The 24,405-nt window shown below is 54.5% G+C and overlaps 9 protein-coding genes across 10 annotated transcripts; 5 read left to right on the forward strand and 4 right to left on the reverse strand.

The window, feature by feature from the left end:
* Positions 1 to 401: 401 nt before the first annotated feature.
* Positions 402 to 3,734, forward strand: ACRALDRAFT_2100768 (uncharacterized protein; the record flags this gene model as incomplete). Its single annotated transcript, XM_071023026.1, has 3 exons — positions 402 to 853; positions 1,054 to 1,444; positions 1,647 to 3,734. Coding segments are annotated over 3 exons (2,931 nt in total), but the record flags the coding sequence as incomplete, so codon positions are not given.
* Positions 3,735 to 4,004: 270 nt separating this feature from the next.
* Positions 4,005 to 4,620, reverse strand: ACRALDRAFT_207701 (uncharacterized protein; the record flags this gene model as incomplete). The annotated part of the gene is made up of 5 exons (XM_071022293.1): positions 4,005 to 4,087; positions 4,127 to 4,206; positions 4,295 to 4,415; positions 4,454 to 4,512; positions 4,544 to 4,620. The coding sequence occupies 5 exons, from the start codon at positions 4,618 to 4,620 to the stop codon at positions 4,005 to 4,007; spliced, it is 420 nt and encodes a 139-aa protein (XP_070877579.1).
* Positions 4,621 to 5,090: 470 nt separating this feature from the next.
* Positions 5,091 to 5,430, forward strand: ACRALDRAFT_207703 (uncharacterized protein; the record flags this gene model as incomplete). Its single annotated transcript, XM_071022294.1, has 2 exons — positions 5,091 to 5,182; positions 5,214 to 5,430. 2 exons carry the CDS (start codon positions 5,091 to 5,093, stop codon positions 5,428 to 5,430), a joined length of 309 nt encoding a protein of 102 aa, XP_070877580.1.
* Positions 5,431 to 5,501: 71 nt separating this feature from the next.
* ACRALDRAFT_207704 lies at positions 5,502 to 8,237 on the reverse strand (the record flags this gene model as incomplete). 2 transcript variants are annotated; one of them, XM_071022295.1, is made up of 9 exons in its annotated part: positions 5,502 to 5,598; positions 5,625 to 5,809; positions 5,929 to 5,976; positions 6,029 to 6,224; positions 6,353 to 6,369; positions 6,430 to 6,473; positions 6,562 to 6,585; positions 6,634 to 7,380; positions 7,478 to 8,237. In XM_071022295.1, 9 exons carry the CDS (start codon positions 8,235 to 8,237, stop codon positions 5,502 to 5,504), a joined length of 2,118 nt encoding a protein of 705 aa, XP_070877581.1. The 2 variants fall into 2 exon arrangements, with proteins under 2 accessions (XP_070877581.1, XP_070877582.1); XM_071022296.1 differs by lacking the exons at positions 5,502 to 5,598; positions 5,625 to 5,809; positions 5,929 to 5,976; positions 6,029 to 6,224; positions 6,353 to 6,369 and having other exon boundaries at positions 6,390 to 7,380; positions 7,478 to 8,183.
* A 592-nt stretch (positions 8,238 to 8,829) lies between these two features.
* Positions 8,830 to 10,391, forward strand: ACRALDRAFT_2052073 (uncharacterized protein). Its single transcript, XM_071021634.1, has one exon. The coding sequence runs from the start codon at positions 9,110 to 9,112 to the stop codon at positions 10,028 to 10,030; it is 921 nt and encodes a 306-aa protein (XP_070877583.1). The 5' UTR covers positions 8,830 to 9,109; the 3' UTR covers positions 10,031 to 10,391.
* A 137-nt stretch (positions 10,392 to 10,528) lies between these two features.
* On the reverse strand, positions 10,529 to 14,896 carry ACRALDRAFT_2052074 (uncharacterized protein; the record flags this gene model as incomplete). Its single annotated transcript, XM_071021635.1, has 5 exons — positions 10,529 to 11,157; positions 11,219 to 11,716; positions 11,777 to 13,694; positions 13,877 to 14,039; positions 14,742 to 14,896. The coding sequence occupies 5 exons, from the start codon at positions 14,894 to 14,896 to the stop codon at positions 10,697 to 10,699; spliced, it is 3,195 nt and encodes a 1,064-aa protein (XP_070877584.1). The 3' UTR covers positions 10,529 to 10,696.
* A 2,468-nt stretch (positions 14,897 to 17,364) lies between these two features.
* Positions 17,365 to 17,952, reverse strand: ACRALDRAFT_2026093 (uncharacterized protein; the record flags this gene model as incomplete). The annotated part of the gene is made up of 3 exons (XM_071020370.1): positions 17,365 to 17,469; positions 17,561 to 17,857; positions 17,935 to 17,952. 3 exons carry the CDS (start codon positions 17,950 to 17,952, stop codon positions 17,365 to 17,367), a joined length of 420 nt encoding a protein of 139 aa, XP_070877585.1.
* A 251-nt stretch (positions 17,953 to 18,203) lies between these two features.
* ACRALDRAFT_2133535 (uncharacterized protein) lies at positions 18,204 to 20,131 on the forward strand. Its single transcript, XM_071024066.1, has 2 exons — positions 18,204 to 18,365; positions 18,464 to 20,131. The coding sequence occupies exons 1-2, from the start codon at positions 18,318 to 18,320 to the stop codon at positions 19,436 to 19,438; spliced, it is 1,023 nt and encodes a 340-aa protein (XP_070877586.1). The 5' UTR covers positions 18,204 to 18,317; the 3' UTR covers positions 19,439 to 20,131.
* Positions 20,132 to 21,833: 1,702 nt separating this feature from the next.
* ACRALDRAFT_2099604 (uncharacterized protein) lies at positions 21,834 to 23,897 on the forward strand (the record flags this gene model as incomplete). Its single annotated transcript, XM_071022958.1, has 5 exons — positions 21,834 to 22,123; positions 22,179 to 22,375; positions 22,456 to 22,926; positions 22,964 to 23,455; positions 23,515 to 23,897. The coding sequence occupies 5 exons, from the start codon at positions 21,834 to 21,836 to the stop codon at positions 23,895 to 23,897; spliced, it is 1,833 nt and encodes a 610-aa protein (XP_070877587.1).
* Positions 23,898 to 24,405: the final 508 nt, after the last annotated feature.

Below are 24,405 nucleotides of genomic sequence, written 5' to 3' on the forward strand. Positions count from 1 at the left end.
TTAGGGACTGGCCTCGGAATCTGACGCTTGCGGGGCCGTGCGAGTCAAGTAGCCCCGGCCGGTGAAGCCAAAAAAAACCCTCGCCCAGGTTGCTCTAAAATCCCCTCCACACTTCAGGGATTGGCCGCTTCGAGGTTCACCGAAGCGACAACCCGACGGCGGGCCACTGCGCCAAAAGCCAAGAAGACCTGCGCGTGGGGAACCTTCGCATACTCAGTACGAAGCTTTCCACTACCGTCTCGTCGTTCTTTTTTTCCTTCTTTCTTCTCTTTCTTCCTCTTTTTTTCTCCTTCCCTCCTCCTCTCCGCATCCATATTCGTACCTTGTTCCCCGTGCATCTCTTATCTTTATTGTCACTGGGAACAAGACGTCGTAATCGCGACCACGGTATCTATATCCAGCCGTTCCGATCTATGAATATCTCCACAACGGCACAGGATTATCGTTTTCCTCGGAGGCCCTATGGCGCCCGCGCTGGGCCCGCCGACGGGCTTGGGCCTCCGTCCACGTCGTCTTCGTCGTCGCAAACCCCGAAAGGGAAGCCGCACCATAACTTCAAGGACTTTGACTTGGACTTCTCCCTGGCCCTCGATCAGCAGCCGAACGGTGCGCATGACCGCATTCTGAAGCATGCGGATTTTGCTCATTTCCAGCAATCTGTGACTATGGATACCGATGACCCGAGTCTCGACCAAATACGCCGCGAGGATCCCCTCGTCACTCAGATGTGGAAGTTCTTCCACCGGGCGAAGCGGACCTTGCCAAATCTGGAGCGTATGGAGAACCTATCCTGGCGTTTCATGGCCATGAATCTGAGGAAGACGAAAATGCAGCAGGAGGAAATGGCGTCCAGGTACGACCAAGCTGCCCGAAGCCTCTATATTATCCGTCATTTTCTCCACGACCTCCTTCTGCCCTCCTTACCTTGATGCTCTGCTTGTATCGTTTCTCAATTCCCCTCTCCCCTCGGACCGTAGCTTCATATATGTCCAATACTCCATTCTGTTTGGCTACCCTGGTCGCGACAGTCGGTTAACTTGTCCTGTCGTATAGAGCCGCTGCACACCAATCTACTTTGCGGGCTGCGGGCGCCGCCAACACCCCCAGCGGCATCGCGCAATTGCGAAAAACATCTGATCAGCACGCCACAGATGCAGATCCCATGAACCTCGACGACTTTTTCTTTTCCGAAATCGTCGCAACCCCCGACGTCTTCGCATCTCCTCAGCTACGACCGAAGCAACTCGGCGACTCTACATTGGGTCCTCGGCCCCCGCCGCCCATCACAACTTCCGCCATTCCCATCAAATCCCGCAGAGACTTGCCTGCTGAGCAGCAGTTCGTCCCCCAATCCGTTCCGTACCCCCCTCGACATCAGAGGGTCCAAGACGAATTCAACTATGTGCCACGGCACACTCGCAAGACGAGTATTGACGACCGACGCGTGAGTGGAATATTCACTTCTTCCCGGGGCCTACTTGCGTCACCTACAGCGACCGCCCTCGCGGCCCGGCTCCGTGACCATGAATTGTTTTTATATGACCTGTATCGGGGCAGCAGACGCTTGCTGGCCGTCGTTGGGGGACAGTTGCTTTTCTTTTCCATCTCGTAAATCGAGCTAACCCGCGCCCTTTCCATTCCCACAGACCCGCAAGCGTCCAGCCAATTTCTCTCCCTATGTCCCAGCGGCGAACAGCGCGTCCATCGACATGACCAATAACTTGCATGCGGATTACGAATTCCATGAGTATTCTTTGGACCAGGCACTCGAGGCAGGCATACCACAGCCTCCCAACCTTCATGCCGTCACCTTCCCACTCGACAGTTTCCAATTGGACAATGACCCTATCATCACCTCCGCCGGGTCCTTCCAGCAAGGTTTCAGTTTCTCGCCTTCTTCGTCTCCCATGGTGACGCATGGGCCTTTCGCCAATGTCTATGACGGCAATTCCTTGTCCACGTCGGCCATGAACGCTGCCGGGTTGTATTCGCCCCCCGGATCTGCCTATCCATCTGCCGTCTCGACACCGCATCCCATGCCCGATCACGAGGCGCTCTATTGCAGACCGACAAATATGCGCAGCCAGAGCCAGCAGTCCTTCCATCCCGGACCTGGACCGCACAATGTCGGAAACCAGATGGGGGCGCAGTTCATGTACAATTCGCCGGCCGATGGGAATTCCATGTTCCCCGTGTCTGCCAATGTGCCCGAGCCTGGGTCTTCCTTTAGCAATCATGATTCTACCTCGTTCGACCACGTCGACGCGACCCAAATGTACCAAGGCCAGCACTCGGCTCGATCACCGGGTGCCGTCGTGCCACTCATCCAGGAGAACATGTTCACATTCGGAGGCGACTCGGATGAGGAAGACGGCGACACCTTCGCGGACCGCAATCTTTCCTTGCCGGAGAGTGTCTCTCCCAGCAACACTGCGGATGACAACTCACTCGGATGGGACCCTTCGCTTCCTGGCCAGTACAGTACGCAGGCTGCCCGCTATCCTGGTGGGCCCACGCGGAAGCAAGTGACCATAGGCAGTACGCCGAACACCGCGGCGGACTCCGATGCCAGCGGCGAATGGGAAGGCGGCAGTCTTTCCCGCTCCCAGTCATTCAAGCGGACCCCTGACAGACGAGGTGGAAAAATTCCACGGACGGCTTCAACGCCGGCTACCCATCTCGGCCGCACCGGTAACAACCCGTTCGACCGCATGGCCCAACCGACCTCCCACTCGCCCCCGGATGCCGCTGGCGAGGTTTCGGGTCTGTCGTCAGTCGCACCGAGCAGGCCGACGTCTCCTCCAGGCTCGAAGCACGGATCATCGACGAACCTGCAGGGGGCCGGGTCCAACCAAGGGGACCAAGGGGACCAAGGGGACAGCAGCACCCCTACGACGTGCACCAACTGCTTCACGCAGACGACTCCATTGTGGCGACGAAACCCCGAAGGCCAACCGCTATGCAATGCGTGTGGTCTCTTTCTGAAGCTTCATGGCGTCGTGAGACCCCTCAGTCTGAAGACGGATGTCATTAAGAAGCGAAATCGGGGGTCGGGAAATAGTCTACCGATCGGTGGGACGGGTGCGAGGTCGAAAAAAGGCGCCAACGGGGTTGGTTCCCGCAAAAACTCGTCATTGTCCATCTCGTCGACCATACACAGCACGTCTCAAACCACACCTTCAACGTCGGGCGTTCGAACCGGCGGCCCTAACAAAGGGGAGAGCACGGTCGGCGCATCTGGAGCCGGGGGGAGCACGACTGGCAGCAGCACTCCGGCTCCGTTCAATGGCGGGACTTCCGTGGGCGCCGTGGGAGGTAAGGGTGTCGTGCCTATCGCCGCCGCCCCGCCGAAAAACACCCCAGGCCCTGGTGCTACATCGCATCCGCGGAACAATGCAACCTTGTCTGCGTCCTCTAAACGCCAGCGACGCCACAACAAGAGCACAGTAGGCGGAGACGGTAAAGCAGGGATGGATGTCGACAGCCCGGAGAGCTCGACTGCCTCTACCGACGGAGGGCGGCCTCTCCATTCGGCTGGTGTTACCAACAGCGTGTCGTCCCCGTCTGGGACCCTCAGTTTGGCCAATGTCTTCGGCATGACCCAGCGGCCGATGGCTAGTCCGGGTGGCATGCCGGGTACGTCTGGGGCTGGTAGTCAACGTGGTCCGATGATGAACTCGGGGGGTCCTTCTGCTGGCCCTCAGGAGTGGGAATGGCTGACGATGAGTTTGTAACGAGTCGACATTACTGTTCATATGGACTACAGTTGTTGACTGACAGTGATTATGACGGGCAATGCCTACGCTTCTTTTACGTCTTGTCTGGCGCAACTCGGACTTTCAGTTCTCTCTTTTCCATTTTTTCTTTTCTTTTGTGGACACAACGCACCCGCGAAAACGAAGATCGACACGATCGTGGAGTTTTCCCGCTCCGCGGATGGATCCGAGAGATGAGCAAAGATTGGACTATGAGGCGTTTATGCGATGTGCGATACACGATTCGACTTATTCATTTCTTTGGCTTTCTTTTCCTTTGTCGGGGGTGGGAGGGGAAGGGGAGTCCTGTGTTTCGGTCTTGGTTTCTTCTGCTTTGAGGCATCGTGTCATTCAGGGGTAAAAGAAGATACCAAGGGGCGTGTCGGAATGGATTGGAGGCTCGTTGGCCTTCCCAGCCATCTGTTGCTTCAATCGGCAGACGTTCCAGACACTTGGCTAAGCGTCTAGTCGTCCCTCGCGCTCTCCTCGAGTATATATAATGATGGCCAGGAGCTGATCAACGCGGAGAGGCGACGTACGACCTGTTGGGCGATGATTCGCCGGATGGGAGATTTTCGGGCATGATGGCGGGATGCGACGCCATGGTGGCCACTGGCTGCAGAGGGCCGGCATCCTCTTGTCGCGTCTTTTCCTCAACAGCTGACGCCTGGGAGTCATTATGGAGTTAGGTCGCTGACATGGCCGTGAGGATCGGACATCGAGAGGAATGGGACTGGGTTCATGGTTATTCGGATTGCTACAGATGTTACATGCAGCGTTTTGTCGACATTTGGGTTTCTGGATTTTCTTTGGCCTTGTCGGGTTTGTTTGTCACATAGAACTGCGTGCTGGGACGGATATTCATATCGAGATACCTTTTTTTTCTTCTTTTTTTTTTCTTCCACCTATAATCAATGTGTCGTTCTCAATGCAATGAGCGCAAAGTTTGTTGGTTCAAACCAGCGTGAGTGTCACGACGGACCGACCATACGTACCATGTGAAAGTTGCGTTGAAAGATAGGAAATACAGTTCGAAGGCGATGACATACCGCCGGTGCTTGGAAAGGACCCATTGATGGGGCAGGGCATTGAGGGATTGCTGGGCGAAGCATTGCCACTGCTCGTATCGTGATCGCAGCTGACCGGGGAAGTCCCTCGACTTCGTCAGGGGCTGAGCAAGGGAACGGACCAGGCGCACAAAAGGCCAGTGTACCGAGTCTTGAAGCGCGGTGGACAGTCGACGGGGCAAATTCGCTCCTTTACACTTCACCGACCTTCGGCATTCGCACGGGTTGACATCGGTAAAGAACGTGGAAAAGAAGAGATCATATCAAAATGCTTATTTCCCCATTCCATTTTTTTTTCGACATTTTCCGATGCCGAAGCAGCCAACACGACACTATGCGGACGCGCGCGCGGGCGCGCGTGTGTGCATGTGTGCAAGATTTTCCCGACGAGCGATTTTGCAATCCGCAAACAAACCGTCGGGGATAGGATGAGCTCATATTTTCATTCTTCCGCACATCCCGACGGGAGGGGCCGACGGCCTATCGAACCCACCCCAACCCTCCCTTCCCTTCTCTTCCCTAAATCTCACGCATGTATGGCTAACAAGAACATTCCGTTCGATTCCAATAACCCCCATGCCTTCATGCCGTTACCAAGACATTCCTAGAGTCGTTGAGAAAATGGATAACGCCGATGGGTAAAAAGTGGGTGGGTTGGTTTAAGAGCCGGGGTTGGGGTTCATCTGTGCGGTGACCGTGTTAGCCTGGGTCCCATCATCTCATATCCCATTTCGACGCCCAGCATCATCCTCGATCTATTGGAGTGTTTCTCTCTCCTCCAGAAAGTCGGGCATGGGTAGACCAGCCAAAGATCTTTGGGAATGGCGTCGGATTTTCGGTGCTCACCTTGCGCTTGCCACCGGTGAGCTGGACGTTCACGAAGCGGCGGGTGTACGTGAGCCTCTTCTTGGCGCGGCCCTTGGGGACCTTCTTCTTCTCTTGCTTCTCGACCTTAGGGCTGTAGACGGAATCCGGGTCAGCATGGTGCTTGGATGACGTGTGGTGTGTGCGTCCAGGGAAGCCATCAAACAAAAACGGCAATTCATCATCGATGACAATCAATCATGTCGAATTCGTCGAGAGGGGTTGATCGGGGAGGAAAAAACGTACGTCTGGGACTTGACCTTGCCGGCACGGGCGAGGGAGCCGTGAACCTGTGTGGCGAAGCGTGTCAGCCATCTTCGCTTTGCTCAACCATCGTCCTACCAAGAGGAAAGACGACAAGAGGCACAGAGGCACAGAGGCGCAAAGGGACAGCAAGTCGTACCTTGCCCATTTTCGCGGTTGATGAGTATTATGGACTGGACGGGTGATGGGCGATGTTTCACGATGTGTCGTTGATGGGTGGAGGTTGTCGTCGATTTCCCGCACGGCCAGGGCCTGGGGCGGCGAGGGTTTTTCGCTTTCGTTTTGTGTGGCCGACAACCCCGGTCACGTGAGAAAATGGCAAGCAGCCCACCCCCACCACCGTGAACACCCTAGCTTACCTAATTTTACTGTACCGAATCGAGACGCGGTGACTCGACTCACTCGGTCAGTATCGCGTACTGCGAACATACAGTGTTTCCAATGATTTATTTCACCTTCGTTTACTGTGTATGATGCACTGACCAGATGCCACTAGTTGGTTTCCTGAAATTTTGGATATCCGCTATTCAAAATTTCCATGGATAGATACACTCGGGTAATCAAAGGCTTATTCGACCATTTCCTCCTGACCTTTATACTGATAAACAGACCAAAAGCCAAGGTGCTTTGGCATACTGTCTAGTCCCGTCCCAAGTTCCTGCGTTTCTATCGCAGCCTCAGACGAGGTACCGGAAGGGGTTCCGTCTTACCCAGTATTTCCATCGACGACGACCAATGTAGTACAAGTTCCCTGGTTGCCAAGTGGGCGTGAAGGAACTTGAACATGCCATCGTACTTCACTACTTCTTCCGGGCACACCACGAGAGGCCGGGAGATGTGCGCCTGGGCGACTTCACCCCAGACCCTCTTCACGTTCTCACCCATCTCGTACTGCCAGGTCCCCGCCCACCCAATGGACGGGGTACCACTAGCCCCCTCGGTAACCATGTAGCGAAAGACCCCGGCCGAATGCTTGCAGACATTGTAAATTTCCATGGCCCTGAGCTGAGGCATGCGCTTCGCCGCACGCCCGGCCGCCAAAAAGACCGCGTCGAGCCGTTCCGCTTCCTCGTCGTAGTGAATCGCAGACGAGGTGAGCGTCAACCAACGGAGCGAGGGCCAAAAGGGCAGCTCGGATTTCGGAATGGGTAGGCGCACTTCGAAGAAAGGCTGGAAGAAGTGGCGGGCGTCTATCATGAAGGAGACGGCTAGCTCCTCCAGCTGCAGGCTGCGACGGGCGAAGTTCATGGCTAGCGCAGCACACGTGCGCGGCTCCGTCTCGTTCACATCGCCTTGATCGCTGCCGTCGTCATCTTCGTACCCGTCGTCCTCCTCATTGCCCTCGGCTTCCTCGGTGACGGGATCGAAGTGTTCAAAGAAGCTGATTCGCCGTAGGGTCGTTGGCCAGAAGGGCAGTTCTCGAGCGCGATCTGCACCACAGCCAAGTCAGTTACGAAACAGACCAGATGAATAATCAAACCCAGTTCGGCGTCCCGGAGGTTTGGGGGGGAAAGGTCTTATACATACCCATGTCGATCATTTCCTGCGAGCCATCGTCGAATTGCTGGAACGGCTCATACCGCACCTCACGAAGACGTGGGAGACTGCAGGCGAGAGTGAGGATCGCACGGGAATCGATGTTTCGCCAGCACCGGCGAAGAATGGACAGTTTTGTGACGACGTGGACTTCCGGGAGGCCATGGGGTCCAAACCAACCCGTATCGAGAAAGGCGAAATCCAAGTGGGAATCAAAATATCGAGAGTCTCCCTCCTCCGTCAGGCCTGCCGCACCTGCCAGGGCCTGTGTGTCGCTCGGCGACCTGGCACTGAGCTCCAACTCGAATCCGGGGCTGTCCTCCTCGGGCCAGGTAGAGAGTACCTCGAAGAGGCTGCAGATGTTATAGGAGAAGACGGTATCATTTTCGTCCTGCTCCTCTTCGGTTTCGGGAGTATGGCTTTTCTTCTTCGGGTACTTGGGCAATTCGACTCTGAACCAGAGGTATTTGAGCCACCTGCGACGCGGGCCGATGACAAGGGCTTCGAAATCAGTCAGATCGGAGGCGGTGAGCTTGAGGGTCGCGAAGTTCACGGGTTCGATGATATGCTGCCACTCCTTGCAGACGACAGAGTAGGCGGCAAGGTGGTGCGCCTTGGGTCTTTTCTGAGCGGCCGCTATGGCAAAGCTGAGGACCAAGGACCTGAGTTCAACTGGCAAGGTGTTCCAACCAACCATGGCGGGGTTGGACAAACTCTCGCCGCTTTGATTGACGATGGGTACAATGCGCATGTGGGGTACTAGAAGGCACCCGTAAAAAGAAGATGGAAAATGGGGGGTAAAAGGGAAATGGTGTACGTGTTGTCGGATGAATGTTATTGCGAAGAAGTTCGTCAGTACATGTACTTGGTATGGTCCATGTCTTTTGATCAGGTTGTACGGAAAGGACAAACGAACGACCAGATGCTGTATGGCGGCGAGGGAGGAGATTCAAAGGGTCCAGACTTTTCCTTATCGCTTAATTGCCCTTATACAGTTATCCCGGTTTAAGCCGCAATAATTCCATACGAAACCCCATTTCTTTGGCCTTGTTCTGTGAGGCGCAGGATCAGCCCCGCACAACCCTAATAGACCAATGATATAATCCGCCGCCATCTGATAAGATCATCCTCTGATGGTTATGACCACGCTAATTGGTCCGGTACTGTACTAAGTGGGGGCCAAGGAATGGCTGGGACCACTGGCAAACGCGTTAGTGGTCTCGTGCAGCTTCCGCCCACAGCCGACTCCCAACGCCAGTCGTTCCGACCACCAGAAGTGCCATTTCCATCAACCATGATCATTTCTTCCTCTGGATAACCCTCGTACGTGAGTTCCCGCCCCTCTCTGCTGTCCCTGTCGTTCCCGCGGCTTGTCCATGGTTTAATTTTGCTAAAGAAATCCCTCATCTATGTGAGTATAGTGCTAGTGGACACCTTTGGTTACCACCGGAACTTGCCATTGCCCATACGACGTCGCAACCGACCGACCGAGTATTTAGTTGCGTGTTTCCCTCTCTCTCCGTCCCAGCAACCCGCACTCTCTTCACACTGCCTTCCCCCCTCCACCCTGTCGTCAATATCCAACAACAACAGCCAGATTATCTCGGCACCACCATCGTCACCATGAAGCCCGCTCTCCTCCTCACCTGCCTCGCGGCAGCGGCCTCACAGGCCTACGACATCGACATGTCCCCTCCCGATCTCGACTTCGTCTTCTCCAACCCATCCGTTTCCACTGACTCCGACTTCCGGATCCCCACGTCGTACGAATCGGCCGTCATGGGCCGCCGCATTCTTGCCCTATCAAAGCTAGGCCACCTCTCCACCGTCTTCCCCCCTTCGTCCTCCTCCTCCCTCGACTCCGAAGACCAGGAGACCCAGGACTGGCGCCGCCCCCCGGGCCTCGACGGTGTTCCCATCGGCATGATGGACTACGTCGCCGACTGCGAAGCGGACGGCTTGGGCAATCCCACCGTCCTTGCCTTCGCCATCGCCACCTCCTTCCAGAACGCCCGTGCCGGCTCCAACATCTCGCTCTCCATGCGCTGGACCCCTCCTCACCCGCCCGCCAAGCGCATGTCCACCGAATCGTCCTCCTCTCTGTCCTTTTTCGACCACCTGCGCGGTCTCCTCGGCTTCTCCCCTTCCACCGATGCCGACGGCAACGATGATGGCGACGACCACGACACCGTCCCGTACTCTGCGGCCAACCTCCCGCGCCTTTCCATTTTGGGCTACGTAGAGACTTTCCAACCCGACTCGGACGAGGAGTCCGCCCTCGCCTCGTGCTTCGTCAACCGGCACCCGGACGCCCGGTACTGGCTCCCCGGCAACCGCATCCACAGGTGCGAGTGGGCCCGCATCGTCGTCCAGGCCATCTACTTCGTCGGCGGCTTTGGTGACCGCGCCTATATTGGCTGGATTCCCGTCGACCAGTGGCAGAAGGTAACGCGTGAGGAGTGGGAGGCCATCAGACTTCCTGGCGAGAAGGAGGGCTGGAACGAGTGGAGCGTCGATGGAGCGTGGGCTCCTTCTGACTTGTAAACCGTTGAGAATGGAAAGGAACACTCCTGTATTGGGGGACAACAGCTCATGACGGAAAATATTACTGCCACATGGAATATGTACACTGCTCGAGTGAGCGCTGGAACGGATGTGCGTACGAGCCTCCGCTAAATTGGAATATGACGTACCGTCGCGAGTTATCCGACAACTCTATATGACATTGATTCTATAGCCACTTCACCATGTTTCACTCTCCGTGGTGTACCAACGCACAAGGCCAACGGCGACGCTGGAAATAGGTTCCGTTCGAGCTAGCATCAATACATCAGAGGACGGGAAAGGGACCCAGCCTGTCCTAACACGCGGCTTGTCGACTATTTATTGTCCAACGCGAATCTTCATGTCGCCAGAATTCTCCAGACATGGCATATATTAACTCCTGGTAGGCGGTCCTGCAGGAGGACTTGGTCTCCGGGATGCACTACGATTGCGAAGAACGGAAACTGGCTCCGATCTGCGCAAATTTTGAAGCCACATGTTTGAAAACACAGGAGTGGTTTAGCAGGGACCCAAGGAAACTTTGGACGAGTATCTGGTTATACACTGACGAGTTCAACTGTATACATTTCGCTAAAGAAATCAAACATAACGCTGCAGTGTCTTCCCCGACCCTGAACTCCAAGCGAAAAGGAAGTCAGTGTCGGCTTAATCGACCCGGATGATAACCTTCCATCCCAATGCGCCGGCCTCGCGAATCGCACAGGCGAGGCAACCTCTCCGGCGCCTGGAAATAATAGCATTCCAACCCTTCTCGGCACAAAGAGCACGCACGATGATTTCCATGTCGCTCCCAAATTGTCTCCGTCGCGATTCGAGGTGTAAATTGGCAGTTTCCATGGACAGACAGCCGTGGCGTTCCGAGACTGGGGAGCTGGGTGATGATGGTGCATCGTGTGCAGACTGGGGGGGCATCTTGAGACTCGTGATGCAGTCAATAACGAGAACACGGGGAGGTGTGTTGAGGCTGGCCGCAGGCGTCAAGGAAGGCCGCCGCACTGTCGAGTCGGTGGCCATGAGGAGGTCATCTAGTGTGGATGTAGCTTGCTTCTGAAGAAGTTCGGATAGATGGATGACGGTATACGTGAAGTATTTATGCAATGGGTGACCTGTTGAGCTTGGTAAGACACGATTGCGGGAAACAATACCCATCCATTCCGCGAGACTCACCGGTGATGGTAGCCGAGCTGAAGGCCTTGCCAGGGGCGCCAGTTCCAGTGACGTCAATTTGTTGAATCGTCGGGCTCGAAGGTGACTTGATCACCCTGACATGCGCAGACGGAGCGCAGGGATGAGCCGTGACAAAATACACATCTTTCGAAAGGGCGAAGGTGTATTCCTGAGTTTTCCCCGCTGAGCTAATGACTGAGAACGAAATCGATGACGGGTAGGTATGCGTTTGCGACACGCGGCTGACATCGGAGAAAGGTGTCGGCGCATGTTCCTCCGTCGGCGTAGTATGGACAGAGTTGACGGGAGCAAAAAGGTTGAGGGATTGGACCTGGACATCGAGGCTTGGGGGCGGCTGCCTATAGGTGTTTTCGAACGGAATGATGAAGTCGGCGGGTAGCACAGACAAGGGGTCGGCATCGCCGAGGACAGCCGATTCCTTTTCGATGTCTGCCTTGGCCCAGAGCCTCGCGTTCTTGCCAGTTTTATCCATGTCCTCTGCCAGGCATAGTCAGCATTAGGCGGGTCATCAGTGTTAGGAACCACGATGGGACTGACCTGGGAGTTCATCTACTATGATATCCACCCAGCCATCACTATGCCCCTGGGGGACAATATCGCTAGAGATCCAGCCCATGCATTCCGCAGAGCCCTTACCCGCAGCTAGGACGCGACCGACGATGCAAGCGGTGCTCCAGAAGCTCTTGCCGCAGTAGACGAAACCTCCGTAAAGGTTGGCCGTGGGGCCGAGCTTCTCCATGGCGTCGCTGTCGTTTTCGAGCAAGGTAGACATGATGAAGTGTTGCAGACCTTCTCCTGGCAGCATAAGGCCGGACAGGTAAGACTTGGAGAGCCAACCCGAAGGGTGGAGCGAGGCGGTAATCTTGCGTCGCCTGGACGGCTGCGTCGTCACATCTGCGTCGGCACGTGCACCTCCAAAGTAAGATGATGAATCCCTGCCCTCCTTGGTGTTGTGCGGGAACTCGTCTACTGGCGTGTTGATCGGGGTCGCTTTGGACGCCCTGCCCACGTTGTCCGATATACGCGCTGCATATGTTTCGACTTCCGGCCACCGTAGCTTTCTCGCAAAGTGGGTGAGTCCATCCACCTGCCGCTGCGGGTGACGGCCTTGTATCGTATACACGGTCGTCTTCTCGGTCTGGGGCTGGTGAGATTGACTGTGTTTCGGGACCATCCTACCCGCAAGCGATGCCAGCCAGCCGCTCAGGTGATTCCGCTCCGGGCTCGGAGCAGCTAGATCGACCTCGGTCTCAACCACTTGGATATTCTCGAGCCAGGCTCGTGCAAGGTGCATAGACCACCTCACAGCTGGGGTCGCGTCCTTCTCGAAGCGGCGAATTTCAGCGGGCTTGATAGACTCCATGCCGAGCTCTTCCCCCTCGGTGATAGCGTCTAGGCGGATGAGAAGCTCACAGGCCAGCAATATCTGAAACAACAACCAATATCTCTCCTCTTTCCCCCAAAAGTCGTCGTCCATCTCATCATCAGGGAGCTCTATCTCGGCCAAGCCGTCTCTATGGTAAGAGCCCCAGAGGATCTGGCCTAGCCGGATTCTCCACTCGACTTGAGAGAAATCGAGCCATAAATGAGGCGTCGCCAGAACGTTGAGTAGAGCCTGAATTTGGACGGTAAGACTGTAGGGATCCTCATGGTCCACGACCCGTGTGGGCGGATGCAGGATGCCTAGAAACAGCTCATTGTACAGAGTGCTCGAGATATTATTGTTGATCCGGTTAGACGTGTAGCGGTCGTAATTCTTAATGAGCTGGTCCAATATGGCCGACTCTTCGAGACAGCGGAGACCATCCTTGGAGCTTAGCATCTTCTGACGTTTTTCAAATATGAGTCTAGCCCTGGAAGCGCCGCTGTCCTCGTCCACATCGATTTTCTTTTCCTCCTGTAGAGCATCGGCGACAGCTAGCTCCAGACCCGCCTGGTATCCCATGGTGCCCTTTTCCAAGCCCTCCATGCTCAGCATATTAGGCCGCTCACGGCAGCGGGGGTAAAAGTGAGGTCGCTTCTTCTCCTTGAGACCGGCAGCCGCGCTACGATTCGCATCCCGCGTGACGTGAGGCCAGGCAGTGACACAGCTCCAGGAGGAGTCCTCGATTTGCACATGGTCGCGCAGGTCCCGGATCTCGAGGGCTTCATCCCAGGGAAAGGCAACAGACGGGTGGGGCGCACCAGTATAGTGGCCTTCCGAGCGGGCAAAATACTGCGGCGCTCCGGAGAAGAGCTTCTCGATATCGTTCTGCCTGAGAGTAGCCATGATCCTTTCAAGCTTCAGGACAGGAACAGGACGAGGACTAAAGCCATTGGCCTCCTCGGAGGTCGAAGGAGGCGGCGGCGGCGGGAGCGGTTTGTTGGCGTTGAGAGGTGGTGAACGCCGCACAGGGGGAATCTGGGTGCCGTTTCGCGGCGATAGGGAAGAAGGCGAAAGGGGTGATGTCAATGTCTGGATCGTAAACGTATTAGACGAAGCGCAACAAACGCCTGGTGGGGCTCTGTTCACGGGGCAATGGTGGGAGGCTTGTCTGACAGAGCTATCTGCAGTTCGTGGGGAAATATTGTATTGGCACAGCTATGTCGATTACAATCGCCACGGTAGCGACCGTGTCTCTACGTGGTGATTGATACCAACACTTCCCTGGGGATTGTTGTCTGTGGCACGGGGCTAGTTCGAAGAGCAGGAAGAACGCGGACAAGGAGGGCAAGCTGGACGACGGTAACAGACGAGGCGAGGTTGACGATGACAAAGACGAAGAGGACATTCGAGACGGAGGACGCGCGCGGGGATAGGCTGGAGAAAGGAGCGTTTAGGCTGCGAAGCCTTCGAAAAGGGCGTCGTGTAATATCAACACGCAGAACTGGCAGACGACGTAGAGGGGCATACTAAGGTGACCAAGTAGGCGAGGTAAGGTACGCGTCGGTAGGTTAGGTAGAAAGGGGAAGAGGAGAAAGGTGCCACACGGTGCAGAATAGGCGGAGGAGGTGGGCGAGGATGCCCCACGCTGCCAGGTGCACTTGCATTCACTGTCAAAGGAGTGGGCTGAGGGGGGTGACATGTCTCGTGTACGAGGTATGAAGCGAAGCGGTGATCTGACCTGCTACTGTGCAGCATGGCTGGCTAAGGTAGGAGCAACCCAACCAAGCTGACCTCCACATCTGTATACCTTAATGTCCACCCCGGGTTGGTAGATCAGGAGGTACTGTGCGTACTTGTCGGAGTGCGACAAAGTATAGTGAGGTACAAATGTGAACATGCAAGTAGAGTAGGTAGGCAGGTAGTTGCAATGTCAGGTCAGGCCAAGCTATCGCAGGGAAGGAAGTATGGAGAAGGGCCCGAGCGGGGAAAAAGGGAAGATGGGAAAGCACACTGGTGGATTAGGTAACGGAAATGATGGGGAAGGTGCCATTGGAAAACCGGGGGTGGCTGCGGGCCTAACGAGATTCTAGAACACGAAAATAGATGTGTGATGTAACCAGAAAGCAGCAGACTTACAGTCCTTTTCGCGGACGACCGAGGAAGTCGAGCCTGGTCTTCAGTAGATGCCGCTTGCTTTTGCGAGGAGGTAGAGGTACCTCCCAATGTTGTCTCCGCGACGCCACGACTACCCGAACCATGGCCGGACGGATTTCGACTCGGCCCTGGGCCATGGTAGCCGGGCACATCGGACCCAGATCCCGGCCAGAACCGAGACCCGGCTCGATCCCGCGTCCGCCTCAGCAAGCCGTGCAGGATTTCTCGTTTGGAAGCACGGAGCTCCGGCCGTTCCTTATCGTCAGTCGCATCCTGACGCGGCGACTCGTCTTCCGGGACCTGCCCAGGTTCGCTCTGAGGCCGGTTCTGCTGAGAGCGGGAGCTGCGCCGGAACATTGGAAATGAAGGCATGTCAGGCGATGAGGGGTCGTCAATGGCGTTGGATTGCTGGTTCTCGTCTCATCTCGTCTTGCTGCAAGTTGATGTGCCCCGGGTTTAGGTGACGGCCGTGAGTTTATTGATGATTGAGCGGAAAAGAATAACGGTTCTGACTTCGAATCGTATGCGCGCAGTGGATGATAGTCTTCTGCGCCAATGACGAGAACTGATGCCACAAAACTGCTGGCTTGGAGCTCGTGGATTCCTGGATAGAGGTGAGGGCGATCCTAATGGGTAACTCGTCAATGTAGGTTGGTTTGTGACACTGAAATATCGACGACGGACATTCGGGCCAGGTAGTAAGCAGTTTATTCCGTAGACTAGCAGAAAAATTGGGAAGTGGGTAGGCAAGATACGAGGAGAAAACTTGGAAGGAGAATCCTCGAGCTTGTCGGCCTGGGCAATGATTCATTCAGAAAGAGATGTGGCCGATCCCTCAAAGCTTTTGCGTACCTCTAGTACGAACATGGAAGACCTTTCGTCACGCAGGCTGCATCTGCGTAGGTCCATACTTTACTATTAGGTCCCGAGCCCTCGTCCATCTGGCTCGTTGCACAGGCCGTACCGAGGTGCAGCACGCGTACATACTGCTCGTACCAATCTCTCGACTAATTACTGCGAAATGGCTTCCCTCGTCGTGACTTTTCACGTACGAAGTACCTACGTTGTATGAACCAGGAATGCGCGGGATTGGCTGTTTCGTTGGTCAATACTGGGTCTTACGGGATTCTGCACCCGCCATTAATTATCCTGCAGTCTGGTACCAGTCTCGCACGGCGTTCTGGCATAATCGTCATCTAGGATGATGTTTGGGAGTTATCCACTCGACGATGCGGTCTGTCTCAGATGACAACCCTTCATCTTTTTCTGGCCGTATTGGAGCCTGTAATTGCGCATGACATTTCACTGCCACAGTCGGTACCAGCCGAGAAGGGCCAAATGGGCATGGACTGACTTGTCTCACCACTTTCTTCCAAGCGGGTTCGGACTCATTGTCAAACGCACTCTCGAGTCGCTACCAAACCAGCCCGGGGTCGATTTACCCTGCGACAGCAGCATACGCATTGTCATCGTCCTATAAACAGAGAAATTTCATATGCTACTCGTTTCGTATGCTGCGTCGTTTCGCATGCCAACGCGCCTGTGTAGCGTCTTATTTGATCCTCTCGGCGGCGCAAGTAACGACTCGATCCGCCTTGATAGCGCAACGGTCATATGCACACGTTACGATATGGGACACGAGGCATACAAGTATGGGAACATGAGTACTGCTGTACATACAGAGGGAATTCGGACGACTACCAGCATGGATAGTATCCCTACCCGTTCCGAGACATGTGCAATACGACGTTCAAATGAAACGACCCACGACAGACGGTAGGTAATAACCCGCGAGATAACCAATTCCAAGGAAGCCCAGGCTTTTATTTGGCTATCTCGCAGCATACGGAGTTCCTTTTCTTGAGACGCCGACTTTCATAGTCTGGGGACCACTGTCGAAGAGCGACGTACTTCGTACAAGTCCTTGGAACATTGTGGTCTCACGATGTAGTCAAGTTGTAAAGGTCATTACATACTTACATTATTTTACATGCTAATTTCGGGTGTGGCAACTTAAGTTACCGGAGTCAGCGCCTAGTATTCTACCTGGTGAACTAATCATTGTCGTTTGCTGGTAGCGTTCAGATATCCCCAATCCGCAGGTCATGCACGTTTCCACGCGGCTCCCTTTGCGGCGCCAATGGCACGCACACCAAACAGCAACCGTCCATCAACGGCTCGTTTGCCTCACGAATTGGAGAGGCTTGTATGTGATACCTCCACCGGACTTCCAACAGGTAGGACACTTGATCATCCTCCCTTTCGATCTTGAGAATGGGGACGATAGCTGCGGCCGGCAGCAATTCACAAACAAACCAATGCTATTGCTTCTAGGGTATCATATAAAAAGACGCCGTTTGGTCCCTAAATTCAGCTCTCCATCCCGATTATGCACCCATCCCATCCGCAATTTGTTTGTATCGTATGCGGAACCCTCGGTTGTGTTTGAAGGCCATGGCTGTTGGCGGGCTCCAGCATCCTCGAGAAGGATCCCATCATGCTGCTGCTGCACCATCCGGGCCAGCGGTTTCATTTCGTAGATTAAAAAAATGAAGAAAAAAATTGAAAAATCGCCCGTCTAATATCCACGACCCGTAGTCCTTGGTCAGGCCGGTGGCGTGTCGTGCACGACGATAAGGAGGTATTTTGCATCTGGGACGATAACCAGTTCTTGTTTCTTTGTCCGCAATCGCAACAGCTTCAGCTCGTCCTACAACCAAAACAAGTTGGACGTCAGCGCTTCAAGGTCACCTCTCGAATAACTTTGCGGTTCTTCCGTCGGGTAGAAATAGTAATCGTACCTCGCCGTCGAGTTCCTCGACTAGACCGCCCGATGCATTCACCCAAGTCCACACCTTGCGTGCAAATTCCTCGAATTCATCGGTTTCGTCATCTTGTGTCGTGGCCGCCTCGCTGGAAAAGGAACCGCCGGTCGGTGGACTCGTTAGCGAAACGGCAGCCGCAGAACTGAGGTTTGATAGCTGGCCGTTGGTCTGGACAATCGCGCCTGTTGCTCGGTCGAGGATGACTGTGGCCTTGACACCTGGCTTCTTGGACAATCGGGCAAGCTTCTCGTCGAGCGCGTCTTGACCGCTAATCTACGTAGATGACGACCCGTTAGTCCAGCTCACGACTCGCTCTTCGAATGCTCCAGTATAGGACAGGTCTTGCTTACAGATGCCAGGCCGGCCATGGCGAATTGAAGGTTAGTATGACAAAGCCGTCGACTAGGACTTTATCCCGCTTGTGTTTGTTGTTTAAAAAATGTTTGGAACGATGTCTGCTCCAGATTAGGCTCATGCTCTACTGAAGCACGTTAGGGAGGGGTCTATCCGTGTGTCTCGCGATAACAGGTGTGCTTACATAATCAGAAAACTTCAACCATCATGATTCTCAATGCTGAGTGAAGTTTGTCGACATCTCACAACTTACAACCGGCCGAAAGACGTTGAATACTAAAATATTTGCCTCGTGGCAAGCTCTAGGAATCACTACAGGAATCACTACATACCGCTTGTATCTGAGATTAGTCCAAGTACCGGGTGAATTCACGTCAAGATGGGTTCTAGCTCGAAGAAAAAGAAGGAGAAGGCCAAAGACTTCCAGGTATGAAGAAAGCTAGACCGCACTATTGTGGCCTTGGGAAGCTTAGCATAACCGCAGGCCACTTGGGACATCCGGTCTTTACTAACATTGAAGCGTAGAAACCCAAGTTCAAGGTGGGAAAGGCAAAGGCTAAGCCTTCCAACTTCACGGACACCAGCTTCAAGGCAAAAGCCATTGTCATGGGGCAACAGAATCTCACCATCGAAGCCCCCGAGACGAGTACGCAATTCAGGCACAGTCTTTCCCTCGCAACAAACTCGAGATCGGAGAAGCAGCGTAAGGAGGCACTCGCCTATCTCACCACGCAGGTTGCATCCGGCAACAACCCTGTGGGCACCGCAACGCTCCTGGCAAAGCTCTTACCTCTCATCTCCGACCTGTCCGGCCCGGTCCGCACACAGCTCCTCAAGCTTTTCCGAGAACTCCCGGGCGACGAGGTCAGGAACCATGCCGAGAAATGCATCATGTACGTCCGCGCTGGCATGACCCATCTCTCCGTCGACATCAGCAACGACGCTCTGTCCGCGCTCGAGTGGCTGCTGGACGTCGCCGAGGACGAGATGGTGTCGTGCCCCGGCGGGTGGGTCAAGACGCTGAACAGCTTCTGCGCGCTGATGGGTTGGACCGTCTCCGCCACTAACGGCTGGTCGGCCGCACCCAAGGGGGGCAGTCTCAAGAGCAAGGATGCGCAGTCCCGCGTTCGACAACTCGCCCTCCTCGCGAGGTTTCTGGAGGCCGGGCTAGAGGCCGAGGCGGCCGCACACCTGGACCCCAATGCGCGCTGGGACAGCATGTACCGCGTTCCCCGTGCGCCGCAACCGTTCGCCCACCTAAACTTGTTCGGTTCCCGCCGAGACGAGGAGGCCGAAATGTACACCGACAGCGAGTCCCGCCAGCGCGTCTTCGACCGGCGGTTTTCGATATTGTTCTCTCGGGGAGTCGACAATGCGAAGAAAGAGGGAGGAGCTGTCGGTCGCTCTGCTTCGACTCTCGAACAATCGCTGAAGGATGGGATGGCCGGGTTCGAGCCTTCGTCTGCTGTCGATCCGCAAGATCTCTTGGATCTGTGGTGATTCGACGAGCACACGAAGCTTACAATGCCGTCACTTATATTCGCTCTTCAGCGGGCCTCGTTTCAGCGGACGACAGAACCGCATTCTTGGTGCTCCTGGCCTCTTCGTCCACCGGTTTTGGAAGGTGGATGCCTGTACAGGACTACCAGGACTACCTATTCGTGATAACATCGGCAGAGTGTTTGGCCTGGCCATCTAGAGAATCTGGAGCCGGTCAAACCTCGCCGGGACGAAAGCTGTGGGCCATTGGCGTATCTGGCCGCTGGCAAAAAAGGGCTACCTACCTCCCTCAACTCACCGCTTCCAATGCCATAATGCCGGCCTCGATATACCGTCACGGTATCATGTCAGATGGACCAGTACAGCTGGGGTCCTCTCTTCCCGGGACAGCTGGTCAGATGTGGCGTGTTACCTGTCGGGGCCACGCCGGGTTTTGCAGGCTACATGAGATAGATAGTTGAGAATTACTGTAAGAGGACGGCTAGCCAGTTTTCTCTGGCGTGTTATCTTGCAGTTTGTGCCTAGGGATAAAAGGCTTAGGCTCACATGGAAGATAGGCAGCTACGTGGGCAACCTATTTGGACAAGCATGCGGCGTTCCGAGACAATCACAACAGGCGAGACAAAGCTGCTAGGAATTAGACATGTTCATGATTCAAATACCCTTTTTACGAAAGTTTCAAGTCAACTTCCGCTTAAGGACTCTTGAACTAAGCCTTATGGCCGCCCAGGCACTTAGCCCTATATGCTGCCACCGGCTTCTTTCTAGATCTTGACCAGCTGATGTGTTGAGGCACCTCAGGGATAACCTATACGAATAAACATAGCTTTATCAGTAGCATAGTAGTAGAATCGCACGCCAACAACAAACTTATTATCACACCGGACTTCTTTTACAGAGGGCAGACTCGTGTCCATATTAAGGCCTCTGGATACTGACCTTCCGTGGGCCTGTAGGTGTATCTATAAGTCAAGTATCTATGTTATTTCCCTTTATAGATACTCAAGCTTATTAACACATAGCAAAGCCATCTTTATAAGATATATAAACTTATTAATAGAATATTAGACCTAATATATAGTAGCCCTATTACTAAAGGCCATTTATCTAGTTAGGTCGGAAGTGCCTACCTAGGTAGGTAGAGAAGACTCTTAACTTCTATACTTTTCTAGTAGCCTAATAAATCGCTGCTAGGAGGTGCAGGCCTGTGTTCTCTTACTATAAAACCAAGATAACGATATCTTCCTAGGCAGGCATAATAATCGTGAATCCAACCCCTTATACCTTACTCTCTTCTCTATACTTCCCATAGCCGTCTAGATTCACGTGTAGTCTGGAACACTAAAAGCCCTCATTGATGCTATCTGGGGCTGTTTAGACAGCCTGGCCAGGTATGATTTCTCTGGTCTTCTTCCCTGTACATGTCTATACTGTATCTGCCCCCCTTTGACACAGTTTGATGTTCTTCTATCTTCCTCCTGGGCCCCCCTACCCTCACGCCCACCAAGAGACGACTGCTTTTACAGTACACAGAATAGGCAACTGCCCCTTGTACATGCCTTCCTTACTATGCATTCATGTACTTTACTTCTATCCCCATCCACTACCCTCTTAACGCTCTATAAGTTACTAGGACGAGCCGTGAAACCCGTGGCCCGTCTGGTTCTCTACACTTCCTGCCTCACCCCTGCCTCCCCGTTGTTGGTAATACTTTCGGCCATCTTCTGCGGGACGTTCTTTCCTTGATTTTCGAGAATTCTATTTTCACGGAGCCGTCCCGAGTGACTGTTGCCACGGGAGGCAGAATCTTCTATTAAAACCCAGTGATCACCCTGCTTCTTTCTTTTTTCCTTCCCTTCTCTCCTACAACCACACATCCTCTGTCACCTCTTCTCTGCTTCATGTTCCCAGACCAGATCATACTGGCCTTTCTTTTCCCAAGATCAGCCTGATAGTGGAGGGATATCTGAGCTGACAAGCATCTTGCCTTCTTCTCGTCTGTTTCCCTTCTCTCCTACACTCACTCACTCACCCACTCCAACCTCTTCTCTGCTTCGTCTTCCGAGACCATAAGCCATACAAATCTTTCTATCCCCAGTACCAACCCGACTGCAGAGGGATATCTGAACTGACAGTCAAATTAGTTCTTGGTGCTCTTGGCCTAGACACCTGCCAACTTTCAAAAGGTACGTTGGCCCTGCCTCCCTGCGGTTCCCCATGGCCTCTCATTCCCAGATAATCGACCCTTCTTTCCCTCAATGTCCTACTTCAACCTGATCCGATCTACTCTCATTTCCCGCTCTTCCTGTTCTGACCATGGAGCTGAATGGGCGTTCTGTACCAGGGTACTTGTCGTCTCCGGCTGAGAATGTCCGAGTCTCTCACCACTACCGCCATGCAGTCGGCTCCTCCCGAGGAGTCGGCTGGCCCTGGTGTCTCCAACGGCTCTGATGGCGCCCTTCCGGCCCAGAGGGGTTGGGTCAAGCCTGAGAGCTACAACTACGAAGAATTTAGCGAAGAGAATGCCAGGAATTTTTCCCTGGGTTTTGCCCACAATGCAAAGTCCTACGAGTTCAACATCGAAGAGTACGGAGATGTTGGTCCCGAAATTCCCGAGCTAGAGGAGGAGCTTTTTGGGCCTCCGGATCTCCGGGGATTAGATACAATGGGCCAAGCGTACGAGACGTAAGTTCTGAACCGTCACCCATCGATGCAGGACCAGGACTAAGTGCTTTTGCAGGATTGAGAAGTTTGAAGTCCGTCAGCGCGGCGATACTCGTATTGTTCCCATCGGGAAGACTTTTGAGGATGCTGGTTTGCACCCAGTCATGCTTCGCAACGTCCAGATGGCTGGATTTCGTGTCGTCACCCCAATCCAGCGATTCACCTTTGCTGCCATTCAAGAGGGCTTCGACGTGGTTGCCGTTGCCCAGACTGGTAAGTCCATCGATCCTTGCGGCACTCCTTTCCCCTTCTGCGTCTCGTTTGCGCGAGCTCTCCATTGACACAGACGAAAGGATCGGGAAAAACCGCGGCATACTTGCTCCCCATCCTGAACAAACTCATGGGGAAAGCCAAGAAGCTGGCGGCACCTCGCCCCAACCCAGCAACGTTCATTCCTGGTGTCACGCCTTATGTCCGAGCCGAGCCCCTCGTTGTGGTTGTTTGTCCGTCTCGCGAGTTGGCTGTGCAGATTTTCAACGAAGCCCGGAAATTCTGCTACCGTACGATGCTTCGCCCCTGCGTTGTTTACGGTGGTGGCCCGCTCCGCGAGCAGATCGACCAGCTGGTGAAGGGCTGCGATATTTTGATTGCCTCCCCCGGACGACTTTGCGACTTCATCGGCCGGCCCAATATTCTCACTCTGCGTCGTCTCCGCTACCTGGTCATTGACGAGGCCGATGAGATGCTCCACGATGACTGGAATGAGGAGTTCGAGACTATTATGCGAGGTGGAGGTAAGTCGTCTACGTATACACTCTTACCAGGTCCGTGACTAACCGTTGGTTTGTCCTGAGGTGATAGACCAGGACGAGGGAAATGTCCGATACATGCTGTTTTCAGCTACCTTCCCGAAGGCCTTGCGAGATCTGGCCCGTACCCATCTGGCAGAATCTCATGTTGAAATCAGCGTGGGCCGTATTGGCAGCACCCACTCGAATATCCTGCAAAAATTCATCGAGGTCAGCCAAGAAGAGAAGAAGGAGCAGCTTATCAAGGCCATCGAGTCGCTCGAACCTTGCCGCACCATCATCTTCGTCAACTCGAAGCGGACGGCCGATGAGGTCGACGACTTCCTGTTCAATAAAGGTTACCCATGCGCCTCGATGCACTCTGATCGCACGCAGCTCGAGCGTGAGGCTGCCATGCGTGCTTTGCGCGCAGGGAAGACCCCGATGATCATTGCGACCGGGGTGATGGCTCGTGGAATCGATGTGCAGAATATTCAGCACATCATCAATTACGACCTCCCTTCGATCGATTACGGAGGGATTGAAGAATACGTCCACCGAATCGGTATGTTCTCGCGTGCCTTGCTAGGGCGTCATATGACTGACTTGTATGGATTCTCCCAGGCCGAACCGCCCGTATGGGACACAGAGGCCTTGCGACGTCCTTTTACACTGAGCGGGACGAGCCCATGGCCAGCAGGTTTGTTCGTCTGCTTCTGGAGAACAAGCAGGAGGTCCCCGATTTCCTGCAGATGTACATGCCGGACGGTGAAGACCTGGTCCATCTGAAATGGGAAGAGGAATCCAATCCGGAAGATCGTCCGGCCGATGCCAACGGCGCCTGGGCCGGCGACGGTGGCAACGGTGCCGACGGCGGCGATGGAGGCAATGCCTGGGGTGGAGATGAAGGCGGTGCCTGGGGCGCTGGTGCCACCGAGAACGGTGCCTGGGGTTCCGGTGCTGAGCCTGTTACTGGCGGCGGCGATTCAAGCGGCTGGGGTATCTAATCAGGCGCCTTTGATGGTCGAGACACGGTACTGGGTTTTGATAAGTCCCTCGAGTGTGACGAGTCGTCTTCCTGAATACCTGATCGGCTGCTGCCATCACCCAGCACACGAGAACAGTGGGGGACTGCAGTGGATCAAGAATCGGTTTGTTGGTCAGGAATGATGTCGGTGGTTCGAGGCTAATCTTATCAGACGGATAGTTGAGTGATGAATATGATGCGGAAAAGTTGCCCAACAAACCTGATCCTGACTGTGATGGCTCTACAACTTACAACAGCTAGCATCCTCACAAGATGTTATGCTAACCGCTGCCGGCCAAGAGGACCATATTTTCCTTGCCTTGTCAGCCCAAAGGTGTAGACGTCCAGGAAGAGAAGCAAGGCGAAGGAGGAGAATGGGGAAGATGGAAGAAACTGGCTTCCACCGCCCGGTTGCCCATCATTATGGCTGGGGCGGGCCAGACAGTACTGCCCATTGGTAACCGTGGACAAAGAGAAGAACTGGAATA

This window comes from Sodiomyces alcalophilus (genome assembly GCF_042370955.1).
Source record: "Sodiomyces alcalophilus JCM 7366 unplaced genomic scaffold ACRALscaffold_2, whole genome shotgun sequence".
Lineage (NCBI taxonomy): Eukaryota > Fungi > Ascomycota > Sordariomycetes > Glomerellales > Plectosphaerellaceae > Sodiomyces > Sodiomyces alcalophilus.

Bases quoted from the DNA above. Each gene is read 5' to 3' on its own strand.
- ACRALDRAFT_2133535 (XM_071024066.1), top strand. From the start codon at position 18,318: ATGGGTTCTAGCTCGAAGAAAAAGAAGGAGAAGGCCAAAGACTTCCAG. The intron at 18,366-18,463 runs GTATGAAGAAAG...ATTGAAGCGTAG, and splicing joins AGAAGGCCAAAGACTTCCAG to AAACCCAAGTTCAAGGTGGG.
- ACRALDRAFT_2052073 (XM_071021634.1), top strand. From the start codon at position 9,110: ATGAAGCCCGCTCTCCTCCTCACCTGCCTCGCGGCAGCGGCCTCACAG.